Below are 16,152 nucleotides of genomic sequence, written 5' to 3' on the forward strand. Positions count from 1 at the left end.
TTGGCTGCTCGGTAACCCATTGTCCCAGTTGTCGAGCCCCAGAGCGAGCGAATTCTGATCGCGGAACCACCAGTCTTGACTGCCGTCGAGGGTGACGTGATTCATACCGCTGGTTGGGAAGGTGGATACTGCAGGGACTCCGTCCGGATTGCTGCTGCTGCTGCTGCAAGATTGCATGTTGTTCTCAATATTCCAGAGCCCCGGTTGTGATGGCTGTTGGGGCGGCTGGGACTGCGGTTGTTGTTCTTGCTGTAGGAAAGAATCCGAGTCTTGATAAAAAAAAGGAATCCCCAGGTAACTGGGCTCCGGAGGGCAAGTCGTCGTGTGTTGCTGGTAGGCTGGCATCGATTCGTTCTCAGGCGATGTCGTGTACATATGCGCCTCGTTGGGATATAGGCCTTTGGCAAGGCGATTGGCGATATCAAAGCGGGATTACATATCAACTGTTGATTGTTCTATAGTTGCTTGGTGTTTAGATACCCAGTGTGCTTTGTCTGATTGAGCAATTCCACGTCTTTGTCGCCATTCCTGGAGAAATCCTGCCTCTTCCTGCCAAGTGGAACCAAGGAACAAAGAATCATCTTCACAATGGCTTTGATGAAACCATTCTCGATCGGATGCAAAATCTCGCCGTGTCCATGTTGAAAGCTGGGACTGAGAACAGACAGTTGGCGTCAGGCTCAGCTCGAATCAGAGGAAATACGAAGTGGCAGGCAGTCCATATAAGGTTGTCGTAGGCGCAAAAAAAACCAAAAAAAGCGTTGTGCACCGTTTACTGTGGGCGCTTCACTCGTCAATCTCTCTCTCTCCATACCTACCTAGACTACTCGTACGAAGAGTACTGAGGCAAGGCCTCTCTGACACTAACCTAATTTAGGTAAGTAGGTAACTACTGTAGTTACCTTCCTTAGTTATGTTTGGTGCGCTTATTCAGCACCCCGCAGAAGGACCGACGACCTCATGTCATGAACGATTTGTTCTTTCACATCACAACAGTTCGACTCTGTGGACACTGCACAATACGCTCAATCTGTTCTTCTGTCCGACTGACTTGCAAGATGGGTGTCCCCCCCAAAAGACGAGTCCTCGCTACCGCGGACGAGACGCTCGTTCCCCCGGACCAGTTGACCGATACTCAACATATCGCCCGCGTCAACAAAGCGGCAGGCAATAACATGTACTTTGTCGAACTCCCAAATAAAGAGACACTTCTTGTCGAAATGCCCGCCAGGTTCCGCTCTACGATATGGATCAAAAAGGGCTCCTATGTTCTTATAGAAACAACCGGATACTCTGGAGCGCACAAGTTAGCGGGGGAGATCATCAACGTGGTTATAGATGAGAAAGAATGGCGAAAGGCGCCCTATTGGTGAGTGTTGTGCCTTGCATTTGAAGGGTCGATAACTGATCGTGCCGGTGCTATTCAGGCCCAAGGAATTCGTCAAAAAGTCCCTCCTCCCATCTGACTCAGACGAGGAAGATTCCATTGTGGGCAAAATGCCCCCATCTGATGATGAGAATGAGTAATTTTTTGGGATATTGCAGACCATCCCAGCGTCATTCTGTTTACAAATGGCGCGAGAAAAGCCGACGGCATACACCCGCTCCGAGGGAGAGTAGATGCCCGCAAATGTTGCTCCCCATCTTGACGGATAGAGGATGATGGTTCATGCAATTCCCAAAAGATATGCAATTTACAGAGCAAACCAAGGCCGGAAAACTGGTAGGATAACTGTCACAAGGTCGCGTAGGGCGACCATTTGCAGGCGCGCTTGGAAGATTTCAGAGCGGCATTGTCGGCTTCATCGACTCCCATCCTGCATTAACGGAGAAACCAAGGGCCGTTTGCAATGCAAGCAGACACGAGGAGGAAGGGCTGAACAAATGACGGTTTCTCATGAATCTCCAGCTGATCGTCGGTTCAGAGAGAAATACCTGTTCATTAGTACGAGACTTTCTGCACGCAATTTTGATGCTCATGGAAGGGGTCAGACTTTCGGCCAACAACAATAGCAATGCCAATATCTGCGTGCCTGATTGTTCCTGCCTCTCCATGGGAGATTGGATCAAGTGATCACATGCCTTACTTTCTCCCGGCCCTGCTCAGTATCCGGCACATACGTTGGTCGTCGGCAAAACATCGAAGCATTGATCAATGGGTAGCAAATTTCTCGGATTGCACTTTTGGATCCCTCGCTACTGTACATGCTGGATACATCAACGCTCTATCAACGCTAGCCGGGTATAAAAGCAATGATCGTCAAATGTAGCTCAACACTGACAGCCAGTGGCATGTTGTCCTGGAGGAACGTTCGAGCCACTCTTCAACCATTACCCTCCCGATTCTCGCCGCTTGGAACTGACCGACCCGATTCCTTCGAGTTTGTCGTCTGTTGGTCACGACTTGTAAACCCGAGCCATTCCCCGATGAGGCCTCTAGGCTTCGGAACCGGACATTGCCGCCCCAGTTTTGCCATTTCCTTAGCCTCAGCTTCCATTTGCAGAAATGTTGAAACCTCCTCTTCCTCCTGGGACGCGAGAGTCTTCCCATTCCCCGGCTGTGGTGGTTGCCCATCCTCTGCCACCTCAATGGCCTCTCTTGGCCTTCTTCGAGGGCGTTGTACGATCTGTCCATCGGCCGTCACAACCGTTTCCGAGTCTGCCAGGGTCCGTCGGGGTGCCGGACAGGGGAAGATGTGAGGGATGCCCACGATGACAAACGAAGCAAGCAGCGTCGCGGCGAATAGCGAGCTGGTCGAGCGTGACCGCGGGTGTAGAATTGGTGGCATGGTAAAGTGGGTGTATGAAAGGCAATGGGGGCTATAAAGGTGTCCGTGGTGTCATGAGACAATGGGGCCCGAGTTCAATATCTGCAAGCTGCAAGCACGGTCAGAGGAATTGAGCGAGGAATATACTGGGGTTGCAGGATTCCGGAGATCATACAGCATGCAATTGATGCACATTGCGCGACTTTGTCTCAGCAGCGCATGCTTTCAGTTCTGTTGCCTGGGGATTGCTCCGATGCCCGAGGTGCGAAAAGGTCAGCAAAGTTTAGGACTCACCTGATTTGGCGGGGATTGGTGCCTGAGGCAGGGGAGATCTTATCAAAGCATCCCCTCCGGCTGGCCGAGTTTGAACTTCGAGGTTCTGTTTTGAAGCCATAGCCTCGGATTCAGCATGATTCCTGTCCACCAAACTAGAAAATGTGCACTATCAAACCACGGTGAAACGAAGCTCATATCTTTGTTTCATTAGTAAGTACTTTGCGTTTTCAAAGACAAAAAGACAATGCGAACGTAAGCGGATCTGCATGAAATGACGAAATTTCAGAGCTGAGTTGTTTACATAATCCACCCGCTAATCTTATCGCCGCAATCGCCGTCCGTGATTGGCCAGCTATCAGTCCCTGAAGGACAATCATCGCCAAAAACAACTTCCAAATGCCAGGTTGCTCTGCAGCTTTCTCATACCGTCATGGCGCAACTTCTCCGTTGATATAGAGATGAATATTTCATAGAACCCGATATAGCGACAGAAGCTGTCGTTAGTTTAGGTCCCTCCTGGCGGCGCTGTTGGCGCTGCTGGCTTCCATCGCATCTGGAATACGAGCCAGCCTGAGAGGATCGCGTCGACAACAATGAGTGATCTTGATAGGTACGGCAGACGTCCAGCTGATTACTGTTCGCTGACAGTGATCTTTTAGGGCCATCGCGCAACTGCGCGCCTGTCGACCGATCCCCGAAGCCGAGGTGCGGGAGCTCTGCTACAAAGCGCGCGAGCTGCTCATCGAGGAGGGCAACGTGGTTTTGGTCGACGCACCGGTGACGATATGCGGGGATATTCACGGCCAATTCCACGATCTTATGGAGCTCTTCCGCGTTGGCGGTGACGTTCCCGACACCAACTATCTCTTCATGGGCGATTTTGTCGACCGCGGCTTCTACTCGCTCGAGTCGTTCCTGCTCCTCCTGTGTTTGAAAGTTCGATACCCGGATCGCATTACCCTGATCCGTGGTAACCACGAGTCGCGACAGATCACGACCGTGTACGGGTTCTATGACGAGTGCATTCGGAAATACGGCAGTGCCAATGTCTGGCGGTACTGCTGCGAGGTGTTTGACTACTTGGCGCTGGGCGCTTTGGTGCTGGGTGCGAGTGCGGAGCTGGAACCGACGTCGGCCGTACCCGAGGGGCAGGAGCTAGAGACTGAAGTGCTCAACTCGAGCGGCGAGGTCACGCACGCCACGTACCGGCCGAAGGGCGGGCTGCTGTCCGATACCTCGTCCAACGATACCCGAGATATTTCCCCGCCGCGCGACATCTCCGCGGCGCCGGGCGCGGGCGAGACCCCCGCGCGCACCGGTCCCGCCGGCACCGGCGCCTCGGGATCGAGCTCCGGAAGCTACGGGAGCACCGCCGGGGCGGTTCTCTGCGTGCACGGCGGACTCTCCCCGCTCGTCGACACCGTCGACAAGATCCGCCTGATCGACCGCAAGCAGGAAGTGCCGCACGAAGGCGCCATGTGCGACCTCCTCTGGTCCGACCCGGACGAGATTGAGGGCTGGGGCCTCAGCCCCCGCGGCGCGGGGTTTCTCTTCGGCGGCGACATCGTCAAGCACTTCAACTACAAGAACGACCTCTCCCTCATCGCCCGCGCCCACCAGCTCGTCATGGAAGGCTACAAGGAGATGTTCGATGGCGGAATCGTCACCGTCTGGTCCGCACCCAACTACTGCTACCGCTGCGGGAACGTCGCCGCCATCCTCGAGCTCCCCGAGGACGCCAGCAACGGCGGCACCATCGCCCGCAGTAACGGCGACTATGGTCGCAGCCCCGGCGTCGTCTACCGTGGCAATAACGACAAGCAAATCATCAGCCCGGGCCGTCGGTATCGAGTGTTTGAGGCCGCGGCGCAGGATACGAGGGGGATCCCGGCGAAGAAGCCCGTTGCGGATTATTTTCTGGTATGTTTTTTTTTTTTTTTTATACTTCCCCCCCTCTCGGTGTTCTGTTCCGGAATAGCTGCTAAACGGACTTAGTGATACCTTTTCTTTTTCTTGTAACGACTCGGCTACGCTTTTTATCTTGACTGTTTATGGTCATTGTTCATGGCGTGCTTATGCTGGTGTGCTTTGGCTGGGACCGTGTTTCTTTTTTTTCATCCTTGCAGTGTTTAACTAAGGTACCTACGTGAAACGTTTCCCTCGGTCATCTAGAAATGGAGACGGTAGAAGAGGGGAGATGTAGCATTCTTCGCGGCTAGATATCCTTGACAATAACATAGTGTATGTATTGGAGCCCCGGACGACACTTTCCTCTCACTCAGCACTTCTCTGTTCGGTGTAAGGCTCTTATGTACTTGTTCATGCAAAATGAATACATCCAGATCACAAACCAAACTGTATGTGTTGTATTCTAGAAGTCTACGAGCCGAGCCCATCCCCTTGGCTCAGATCAAAATTGAGGTGATGTCGATCTAAGAATCCGTGGCCAAGATCGAATCAATATATGTATCCGGATCTACGGACAGCGGAAAACTCGCCTATAAAACGTTTCAGTACCGATTCAGAGGAGGATATGCATATCCCGTTCTGAGATGATGATGATGATGTTGTTGTTGTTGCTGCTGTTGAAGACCGTCCGTTGTCAGATCGAGTCCAAGTTGTGGCATTGACTGCTGAGGCGGTGGTGGCGGGCCTGAATGGGCATTCAAATGTCCGTTTTCATATGTTGCTGTGGTTGTCGCCGCCGCTGTCGCTGTTGGCGATGACGTCGGGCCGAAGTATTGGCTGCTCGGTAACCCATTGTCCCAGTTGTCGAGCCCCAGAGCGAGCGAATTCTGATCGCGGAACCACCAGTCTTGACTGCCGTCGAGGGTGACGTGATTCATACCGCTGGTTGGGAAGGTGGATACTGCAGGGACTCCGTCCGGATTGCTGCTGCTGCTGCTGCAAGATTGCATGTTGTTCTCAATATTCCAGAGCCCCGGTTGTGATGGCTGTTGGGGCGGCTGGGACTGCGGTTGTTGTTCTTGCTGTAGGAAAGAATCCGAGTCTTGATAAAAAAAAGGAATCCCCAGGTAACTGGGCTCCGGAGGGCAAGTCGTCGTGTGTTGCTGGTAGGCTGGCATCGATTCGTTCTCAGGCGATGTCGTGTACATATGCGCCTCGTTGGGATATAATTGGGGTTGTTGTTGCAGCTGTGGGGGAGATTGGACCTCGGTTTTCGGGTTGTCTTGCTGTGGTTTGGTCGAGTCCGGGGCATCGGTATTCGGCGAAACATGAGGGCTTCCAGACTTCACCGAGTCCTCGGTCGTCGTCGTGATCGGCGATGACCCGCGGTCCCAGGCGGCCCACGATCCCCATTTCGCGTGCGTCCGCTCAAAGATCTCCACCGCTTCCTTAGGGAGGTTGACTCGCCACTTGCTGGCGGACATGTCCAGGATGCGGAGGGTACGCCGAGCGCAGAGCCATCCCTCGGCCATTTCCTCCAGGCTTCGAAGACCGTGGATAAGGTCTCGTTTCGCGTTCTGGTCAGGCAAGTTCAACAGGTGGATGGTACAGGCGGTGTGGGCGATATACACTGCAAGGTTGCAGATCTGCCGCAGTCCGTATGACCGCTTGTACATGCGGAACAATCGTGAGATAGCGGCGGCGGCCTGTGTGCACAGCCGTCGGGGCGAAACGTGTGGAGGCAGGGGAGACGTCGACTTGGTATATTTGAGGAACGGGCGGTACAAGTGGATGAAGAGAAGGTGGTAGAACATACTGGAGCCGAGTCAGCCAAGCAACGTTGATTAAACAATGGAAAGTCCGTACTGCATGAGGAGAACAGGCGGTAGCCTCCCATCTTTGGGTTCCAGTTCCGCCGGCAATCCACTCTTCCATGCTTCAAGCCTTGTATGGACGTCACTGAGTCTCTTCAGCTCTGCTTGACGGGAGAGCGGTTGCTCTGCTGGTGATGGGTGGTAGAAGAATGCCAAAAGGTCATTGCTGATTTCGCAGAGTTTGGAGATCTGCAGCGCAATAGCCCGTGTTCGCGCCGGCTGTGCGTGCTTCTGGACGATCCCAGAATCAGTGTACGGTGCCCACACTTCCGACTCCTCGTTCGGGAACACCTCGAACTTGGGTACCGCCACGTTGGCTAGGGTCAGTTGCGGCAGACGGCCAAGGTAGTTCGACCAGCACCTATACAACTGGGGATCAGCATTTCCATATCTTCCTGGGGAGATGTCAAGAAGAAACCCACTTGTCGAAGAGGAAACAGCCCCAAAACGTGATTCGTCTTGCGTCAATCTCCTCGTCCGTGAGCTTAGAACCCCCAACCGACGTGGCGTCGACGTTAAGTCCAAGGTCGTAGGCCATCCGGAAGCTCATGCCGCTGTACACCCATCCTTTGCCTTCCCGACCACAGCCGGCCTCACGCACGGACATAATAGCAAGCGCCTGAACTGTGCAGAGCTTTGCCTTCTCGTGCTCGTCATTCTCCAGCATCAGTCGTTTGGCCTCCTTGAAAAAGTGGTCTCCCGCCGTCGCTGAATCGTCTGGGTTCTCTCTTGCTCCTTTCCAGGAGCTGAAGTGACACCCCAGAGCCAGCATCGCATTGACCAGCAGGGACGAGCAATACTGGGAGCTGTGTCCTCGGATAAAGTCCCGGTAGAAGAGGCTCTTGTTCAACACTGTGAAGTATGCGTAGTGCCAGGTGAAATACATGGTGATAAGATGCCTCACCAGCTCCTCATCATCGGTGACCCTAGTCCACTGCGCGACGGAGAAAACCTCTCTATTCGCTTGCGACGATGCTGGCTCACTATCGTCCAGTTCTTCTGATTCGTGCGGCAGGAAAATCAAATTGGAGGTCCCACCGACGAACTTGACTGAGCCGTCGAGCATGAGTTCACTCATCTTGCCCGAGAGTTCCGAGCCGAACTGGTCGGCCTCGTCACTCTCCTCCTGCGGCTGCGGCTGATCTTGCACCTTTGCCACTGTCAATCCCTTTTCCCGTGCGGTGATCGCTTCGGCAACATCGTCCAAGCTGTTGCAGGAGCGTATTTGATGAACCAGTTCGAATACCTCATCTTCACTGTAGTGCAGAATTCCATGGATGAGCGTCTGCAGAGTGGCGTTTCGGATCCGGAGGTTGTCGACGTCTTTTCTATAGACACCCTTCCTCCGGTGATCCGAGTTGGGGTCATATATACCTAGCTTCATGAGCTGTGTGACCCATACACTGCGGGCTGGCACTACGTGGGACACTTACATGGTGTGTGGTAAACGGACGAACAGGCGGCGCAGCTGGGAAGATTTCCGTCGCACTACCGTCCAGGCCAGTTAGCTCCAGATGAAGTGACACAGACTGCTTTCGTACTAACCTTGGACTTTCTCCGCCGGCACGCGATGCATGCTGAACTGACACATCGCCGCTTGGTGGACGACCCCTGTTCTTGCCCTGGCCCCTTGCCTTTGCGAGACGATTCCCCAGAACCATCGGCCAGAGTGATTGGATAGTCCACATTGGGCGTGCCCAGGCCCGCCGGGGGAGCATTCGTTCTACCAGTCATCATTGCCAACGTTGTCGTCAACACAACGATACCAGGGCGATTTTGCACGATGCGAATTCATCTTTCGGACCTCAATGGCTGACTATGAGGAGCGACACCGCAGTCTCAGTCTGCCTGTGGCCCCAAGCGCGTTGATCCGACACTCAAGCACGTGGTAATCGTTCTCGCGTTGCTCTATCAGGATCATTGGTCATACTTGGGCTAATATAGGTGATTGGCTGGGTGTTAGGTAGTCGGTAGTAGATGAGAGAGTATTGCAGACGCCGCCCTGGCTTGAAATTACATCTGCCCCTTGGATCTCCAAAGGGTGCGAGGAAAAAGACGCCGGGACGGCTGACGTTTTTGACAGGGATAATTGGTGCGTGGCAGAACGTCGAGAACAAACATGAACTGAATTCCATTGAGGCGAGATCTTGACTCCCATGCCTCTCGCCTGGCCTATCCGGCATTAGGCCTATTGGGGCGAGCTGCTGACTCAGCCTTGCATGGCATTGGGCCATTGGCATGGGATGTCATCTGACTCCTGACCCAAACCAGTTAGGCAGCCTGAGCCTTGGCCACCGCTAAACTATGTGGCCTAATCCGACTTTGGTTAGTCATACCCGATCGGGAAAAGTGCGGATCTCCCTTTGGATTGTTCGAAACTGGATTTTGCGGGGAGTCCTGAAGAGCCGCGGGAGGCGCTGAGATTCAGTACAGTAAATACCTGTACCTAGTGGAAATGGGAGCGAGTTTGTGTGGAAAAGTTCGAATCAACTACTCGGACTATTCCACAATGGATTTATTTTCGACAGTCGCGCAAGTCTCCAGAATTGGAGAGAACTCGTGGGGAGGAAGTGTCCAACAGTGGAGGCCGCCAAGTCGCTGGACGAAAGTGGACAGAAAGAGAAGAAAAAAACGAGCAAAGAGTTGCTGAATGCTGGGCATCATGAGACTCTGAACAAAGCGACTGAGGCAAATATTCAGCATTTTGCGTTGTTTTTGTCTTTGGTTTTTCAAACGTCACGTTGCGGGGATCGGGACGGTTCCTGCAGTCGTTCATAAAGGCAAGCGAAGGAGTGAGGTATGGTCCCGGGTTGCTTTCGATTACTATTACGGAGTATGTACTCCGTACATAGAGTCCCAATTGCAGGCACGTTTTGACTGCCACTCACGCACCAGGCCATGATCCTCAGAGGAAATCGGCCTGCTTGGGTATTCTGCCGAAAAACATTGACGAAGGCAAAAACCGAAAGTCAGGGGATTGCAAGGCCGATTCCGGGGCCCGATCGAAGGCCAAGGATTTGCAGAATATTAGAACAGTTTCTATGAGCTGGGAGTGCCAATCGAACGGTACTGAACCGACGTGTTGTGCCATGGACAGATTGCATCCATCAACTGGTGTGACAGCTCCTCCTGATAGCACCCAGTGGAAGCTCGGGCATGGATCCTCATGGGCGTGTAACTGAACCTCGCGGAGACGAAAGAAAAGGGAGACTCCAAAATCTAATAATCATGGCGAAAATCCTTCAAAGACGCCCATCGTTATTATCGTCGGGCTCCAGGCTGAGATACTCATGTTCCAGTTACTTGACCGTTTTCTCAAGCATGATTCCTTGCCCAACCTCCAGACTCCTATCACGAGCAAGCATTAAACTCTTGCAATCATCCTGGCCAAATGGGACTGAGCTCATCCATTCACTCTCCTCTATGCCAAGGAAAGGCTCTGCATTCCGAAGATCGGGGACGAAATCGGGATTGAAGAACCAAAGCTGCACTCCATCGTTACCTACCACACAGTAGACCTCGCTGTCCCGACAGCATTTCGAGGGAAAAGTACAGTCGTGACCACGAGTGAAATCCCTGGGACGTGGGGATTCGGCACCCAGCAAAATGTCTGCGCTGACTTCCCGAGCATCCAACTCGTACGGTCGCACTGTCGTGGCGCCCGTGGCGGCATTGTAAACCATGATCCCCTTGAGCTTCGTCGCCCAGCGGTAGACAATATTCGGAGCAACAGAGCCAAAACGCCTAGAATATTCGCTCACGGTGACGGGCTCGACGCAGTCAATCCATCGGAGACTTAGCCGATCCTCGGCGTGGTCATATATGATGTGCATCGTGGCATTGATATCGGAATTCTTTTGGACAGGGAACAGCTCTGTCACTGTCTTGTGGCCATAAATGCGCATTCGGTCGCCAATGAATTGTAGGATTGCTGACTCGTCCACACGACGACCCCCTAACTAGAGGCGGAGCTGTTTCCACCGAAGGAGCTCCCCGGTCAGCGACCACGTGGTTTGCTTCACCTCTGGCTGATATTCTTCCCACTTGATCTCGAATGTTACGACCACGTTCTCGTATGCGTCCACATGGAACAAACACAGGCTATTATCAGAGAAGGAGCCAATCTCATTGACTTGATTTGACCTCAGATCCCAGACGCAGAGGGGATAGGTTCGCTTCATGCCCCAGGGAATAAGGACCGCTATATCCTTTGCGACAGTGATGTGTATGGGAGTATGAAGGAATCTTTGCTCTGACGACTTTCGTAATGTGTGTATATCCCACGCTGTTGTGACTCTGCAAGCACCAACTATGAGACAACGCTGACAAGAAAACAAATCAACTTTTCTTACCCGCTGTACTCAATCGCAAATAGATAGCGACCAGAAAGTCTGATAGATCGTATAGGTGCTCGATTGGTCAAGATTGAGGTCTTGCCGGTCTCAAGATCCAACATCGCGACTTCATTGTCACGGTCTCGCATCATATAGAACAGCCGTCGTGAATGGTAAATTGTCTCCTCGGCCCTTACCGACGATTCTCGCCAGGGGAAGAAGACTTTCTTGACCGGTCGAGCAGACTGCAAACCAAGTAGCCATCGAATATAAGTCATCGGATTGGCGCCATGGATACACGGGCTCTCCACGCCGAGTTCCTCAAGCGTTCTGGGCAAGACACTGCGGGTGATTGATTGAGAGGAGAAAATCGAACGCCATCGCTTCGACACCTAGAACATTCTTTGTTGGAAGGGTCAATCGTTATTGTGTGTCAAAGCGTTGGCACTGTTGCACCTTCTGGAATCGAACAATGTCGGCCTGATCAGGATATTCCACGATCTGAATAAGGAGCTCAAGAGGCAAATAACCGACAATGTCAAGTCTGTCTCGGTCTGCTGCAGGGGCATTTCCGAAATGACTCGCCTCCATTCTTCCGTTCCCAGTCGTTCAGTGTTCACGCCCCGTACAAACTGCGCCGAGGTTAGCCTTGACTCTGTCGCGTTCATGTCCACTGACAGTGGAGTGGAGTGCACCAGGTGTTGAACATTGTGGACTTCAGTACTTGGCAACAGAAAGATTGGAGAACACGACTGAAAGTGGCTGTGTGTGTGTCCTTGTTAATCCTTCAGGGGTGACACTGCCCCATGCAGTGGGATGGATGAAGAGGCTCTTCCACATCTTCGTTGGCGGCGTGATCCAATGAGCTCAGCGTGCCCTAAATTCGTGACGAACAGTAAGTAGTACTCCTCCAAACTAGCCTAGGTGGTACATTTGGCACGACACCCAATACCGGTACGGCATGTCGTGGACTACTCAATCAGATGACTCGGGGTCAAACGGTCAAGCCGCCTAGCAGATCATTTTTGCCACTACTGCCAAGTTAGGTCATCAAGGCAACTCATCGCCATCGTTGGAACTCCATCATGTTCTTCGTTCCTGTCCGCACCTCCAAGTTGTATTTATAGTGCCTCACAGCTCGTAAATAGAGCTTGAGGAGCTTGTGGACCTCGAAAGGTTTCTCAATATCAACATGGCCGTCGTTCTTCAAGTGCAGCAGCCAACATATCCTGGCACCACACAGAACACTGTTTGCTCTCTGAGGCTCCTGTATGTACAGGAACGCGACAAACTATTCAGATCGATGGAATTACAACAGTTCACTTTCGCTGCCACATGGCTGGCCTGGCTCACAGACGACTGACTCTCAGCTCTTCCGGCCGTATAACGGAGTATTGAGGGAGATGTAGCCCAAACCAAGCAGTCCGGAGTGCATGTACGATCTAAGAGGTCCTGCGCCGGTCCAGGCTGGATCAGATGTCTTCAGCCATGCCTACTACATACATACTACAATGCAGGTCCAACGGGCCGCTCATCTTCAATCTTCTCAGTGTCATTTTCAAGGCCGGAATCCTAGGCCACACATTAGCTCATCGAACGAAAAATCAGATTGGCCGTGGACAAAACTCACTCTCTTCATCGAGCAACGTCCCTTCCTTCCACGATTCTTCCACCCATTCCACGGTCACAACATGCGGGATCGGCCCCGAGGACTGCCCTATCGTCCCGCGGAGAGAGGACAGGTCAGCTTTGGACACGGATGTCGGGACGATGATGTGCGTGATGCGTGACGGCTTCTCTGCCGCCGCGCGTTTCCCTTTCCGTTGTCCAATACTCGTGTCAAGGGTCTCTGCGACTTGTGCGCTGGCAAAGAGCACCAGATAACGCGCCAGACGGAGTCGGTGCGCCTCGCTGTCAGACAAGATGGTTTCTCCCTCGTTGCTCCCGTCTTGGGGTGGCAGGGGATGGAAGTAGAGCGTCAATCCGCGGAATAGCCAACCCGGTGACGACGTGAGGTTGTCGCTGTGGTCTGCAGTGAATTCCGCGAGCTGATCCAACGAACCACTGTCGGGGACAGGCTCGTCCTCGTCCATCTTGTCGAGGATCGAGCGCAGTTCGTCGACGGTGGTGTCCCGTGCGTAGCTGTCGTTGTACTTATCGACGTTGGCGGCGACGAGGGCTTCTTGGTCCTCGTCTTTGGCATGGAACATGTGTCTGTTCAATGTCAGTTCATGGGCACGAGTGCGTAGATTTGCTGTAGAAGAAAACATACCGCGGTTCCAAAGGAAGACGAAAGGCCGGGAGCCCTCGGTCGACCTCGTTCTGCTTGATGCAGTCAAGCAGCCACCGAGGGCGGATGATGTTATCTTGTCCGGCCTTTTGCAGAGACGCGACCTTGACGGTTCCTGTGCTCGATCAGCTTCTGCACTAGTGACTAGATTAAGCGAGGAAGGCTCACGTCGATCTGCAATGCACAAGGTGTCCGGCGCGGCCCGGTTTGTCTGGAAGATCTTGCCGCCATTGGCCTTGACAATCTGCTCAAGTTCTGCCTTTGACTTTTTCTCGGGCCCGAGGCTTTCGGTTATGACGTCTTGGGACATCTGTTAGCAGTGTAATCCGTTCAGGGTTCGAAAAGTAGCGACGTACAAAAATTCATGCCCTCAAAAACATTCCCAGTCGGCCCGGAATACTCGACCTTGGCATCCTCGTCGTAACCAGCGATGGTCAGCGGCTTCTTTGTCGTGCGCTTGACCCGTTTCCGCCGCGAATTGTCGACGGTGAACTCCTTCTTCTCTCGGATCTCCCTTTCAACGTTGGTTCTGAGGTCGAGGAACTCTTGCACGGACAACGCCGTCTTCCAGTCCTTGTCCATGCGCAACTTCTTGAAGCGAGGGAAGCGTAGTGTCAGGCCAAGGCGAAAATCGTCGCTCGCGGCCACCGAGGCAGCCTTGACGCAGAGGACCACCGAGTCGTCTGGCCTGATCCACATGTCGGGCCGTTCTCGTTGCGCGTCCCCGCCTGCCAGCTCGATGAACTCCGTCGGAGGCTTCTTCGGATCCCATGGTTTCCACTTCCCGTCGGTGTGGTGGCGGATATTCGCATAGTCTAATGCTGTGAAGCCACCTCCGACCTTGCAGAAGGAGAAGCATTTCATCGGGCTGTCGCCTCGATGCTCCTGAGGATTGTCGACTCGCAGGCCGCAAAGGAAGCTAGATAGATTACCTCCGCGGCGCCCAGAGCCGTAGTACCCGCCGATGACGATCAAATCCAGGGACTCGCCAAACTCCGTCATGTACTCGGGCTTCACCTTCATCCAATCGTCATGGCGCTCGTTGAGGCGGTACGGTGATCGCGGGTTCTTGAGCACCAGTCCTTCCGACGCCTCTTGCACCACTCTTCGTAGCACTGGCTCGATCTCCGAGGCTTTAGTGGCCTCTTGGTACGGGTGGAGCTCGAATCGTCGATGAACGGGCTTGATACTCCTTTCGAGCGCGCGACGACGGTCTCGAAGCGTGTACCGTGTCAAGTCCTTGTCATTAAGATACAAGATATCAAACACCCGATATAACGGCCGCGGTCCCTTTGCGTGGGGGTCCCGCTGCTCGGCAATAGCCGCCGACTTGAGCGTCCCAAACGGCACGGGTGCGTCCTGCTCCGGATCCCAGGTAATCATCTCTCCATCGAGGATGATGTTGTCGACTCCATCGACAAAGGCGTCCTTGAGATGACGAGTGAGAGCACCGTTCGGATCGTGGAACCCGTTCCCGTAGAGATACGTGTAGTCTTTGGCCTTCCTAGACCAGAACCCGAATCGCTTTCCGCCTTCTACAATGTCATCGCTCATCATATGGAGCTGCATGCGTTCCCCGTCCATCTTCTCCTCGATCCAAAATGTCGGGTCATCCTCTGTCGGTCGCATCCGCTCCACCATCTTTTCGAAAGAATGCATCTGGAACTGCGCCAGTTGGGGCTGGAAGCACTGCATCAAGGAGACGCCGGCCTGGTCGCCCTCGAGCCGGATATTCGGATCGTGCAGCTCCCAACAAACGCGCCGGAGACTGCTCGAGATGCTGAACAGCCTTTCAGCATCTGGATGCCAGGCATCGAACAGGGTTCTTTCGGTGGCTCCAATCTTCATTTGCCGCAGAATGATGCGGATCAGCCACAGCAGCTCTTCCGGGTTCATACGGCGGTAAAACTCGGCCAGAATTGGCAGCTGTTCGTCCTCTTTAGAAGCCATTGATAGTTGATCCAGTTTTTCATTGACTTCCTCGATCAACATGTCCCCGACTTCTGTCCGCATGGGTCTCTTGGAAATGACTTCGAAGCATCGTCCCGCAAAGTCGCCCGCCATGCGAGACGCAACACTCTGACCGGGCAACTTCCAGTTCAACAGACTGAACCCATCTTCAGAGTTCTTGTCAATCTTCATGATCTTGACAAGCAGCTTCCCAATCACCTTCTCCTTGATGCCGTACATGGCTCGGTCACGGTCCTTGTCCGGCACAATTAGCCGAAAGGCAGGGTAGATATCGTCCCCAACCTCTCTCCTCCACCGAGAGATAAATCGATGGATAATATCTCGGCGACGCTCCTGCGGAGTGAGGTTCGCCGCGCTGCCGCCATGAGGGCCAATCTTTCGCCGGGCCACAGTTGCCACCGGACCAGTCGGCTTCTTCCTGTTCTCATTCAGAGGGTTGAACAGACTTCGAAACAGCTCATGGAATGGCAGAGTTGGAGAGTGATTGCGAGGTCGATTGGGGTATCTGTCGGACGCTCAGTATGGTCTCTCAATACGTGCATTAGTTGTTGCTCACTTCTCGTCCAAATCCTGCTCCGTGGTTAATGGAGCAGCATCTGGGAGCCGCTCATCATCGGAATGACCGTTCATGGTTTCTGTTCGTTTGCATTACTTCTCTACAACCTGCTCTAGCTCTTGGAAGATTTATTATATTGTTGTTCAGTGAAGCTCTCCATATTTCAGCCTGTTAA

General features: G+C 53.3%; 7 protein-coding genes across 7 annotated transcripts; 2 read left to right on the forward strand and 5 right to left on the reverse strand.

The window, feature by feature from the left end:
* Positions 1–1,058: 1,058 nt before the first annotated feature.
* VTN31DRAFT_4458 (uncharacterized protein) lies at positions 1,059–1,527 on the forward strand (the record flags this gene model as incomplete). The annotated part of the gene is made up of 2 exons (XM_069404848.1): positions 1,059–1,369; positions 1,428–1,527. The coding sequence occupies 2 exons, from the start codon at positions 1,059–1,061 to the stop codon at positions 1,525–1,527; spliced, it is 411 nt and encodes a 136-aa protein (XP_069261781.1).
* Positions 1,528–2,324: 797 nt separating this feature from the next.
* VTN31DRAFT_4459 (uncharacterized protein) lies at positions 2,325–2,789 on the reverse strand (the record flags this gene model as incomplete). The annotated part of the gene is made up of 1 exon (XM_069404849.1): positions 2,325–2,789. One exon carries the CDS (start codon positions 2,787–2,789, stop codon positions 2,325–2,327), a length of 465 nt encoding a protein of 154 aa, XP_069261782.1.
* Positions 2,790–3,637: 848 nt separating this feature from the next.
* VTN31DRAFT_4460 (uncharacterized protein) lies at positions 3,638–5,042 on the forward strand (the record flags this gene model as incomplete). The annotated part of the gene is made up of 3 exons (XM_069404851.1): positions 3,638–3,654; positions 3,704–4,964; positions 5,040–5,042. The coding sequence occupies 3 exons, from the start codon at positions 3,638–3,640 to the stop codon at positions 5,040–5,042; spliced, it is 1,281 nt and encodes a 426-aa protein (XP_069261783.1).
* A 512-nt stretch (positions 5,043–5,554) lies between these two features.
* VTN31DRAFT_4461 (uncharacterized protein) lies at positions 5,555–8,563 on the reverse strand (the record flags this gene model as incomplete). Its single annotated transcript, XM_069404852.1, has 5 exons — positions 5,555–6,767; positions 6,819–7,187; positions 7,249–8,200; positions 8,260–8,314; positions 8,372–8,563. 5 exons carry the CDS (start codon positions 8,561–8,563, stop codon positions 5,555–5,557), a joined length of 2,781 nt encoding a protein of 926 aa, XP_069261784.1.
* Positions 8,564–10,125: 1,562 nt separating this feature from the next.
* VTN31DRAFT_4462 (uncharacterized protein) lies at positions 10,126–10,731 on the reverse strand (the record flags this gene model as incomplete). The annotated part of the gene is made up of 1 exon (XM_069404853.1): positions 10,126–10,731. One exon carries the CDS (start codon positions 10,729–10,731, stop codon positions 10,126–10,128), a length of 606 nt encoding a protein of 201 aa, XP_069261785.1.
* A 54-nt stretch (positions 10,732–10,785) lies between these two features.
* On the reverse strand, positions 10,786–11,438 carry VTN31DRAFT_4463 (uncharacterized protein; the record flags this gene model as incomplete). The annotated part of the gene is made up of 2 exons (XM_069404854.1): positions 10,786–11,122; positions 11,179–11,438. 2 exons carry the CDS (start codon positions 11,436–11,438, stop codon positions 10,786–10,788), a joined length of 597 nt encoding a protein of 198 aa, XP_069261786.1.
* Positions 11,439–12,718: 1,280 nt separating this feature from the next.
* On the reverse strand, positions 12,719–16,051 carry VTN31DRAFT_4464 (uncharacterized protein; the record flags this gene model as incomplete). The annotated part of the gene is made up of 6 exons (XM_069404855.1): positions 12,719–12,732; positions 12,791–13,374; positions 13,433–13,565; positions 13,619–13,750; positions 13,807–15,926; positions 15,978–16,051. The coding sequence occupies 6 exons, from the start codon at positions 16,049–16,051 to the stop codon at positions 12,719–12,721; spliced, it is 3,057 nt and encodes a 1,018-aa protein (XP_069261787.1).
* Positions 16,052–16,152: the final 101 nt, after the last annotated feature.

Source organism: Thermomyces dupontii (genome assembly GCF_041956625.1).
Source record: "Thermomyces dupontii strain NRRL 2155 unplaced genomic scaffold VTN31scaffold_3, whole genome shotgun sequence".
Lineage (NCBI taxonomy): Eukaryota > Fungi > Ascomycota > Eurotiomycetes > Eurotiales > Trichocomaceae > Thermomyces > Thermomyces dupontii.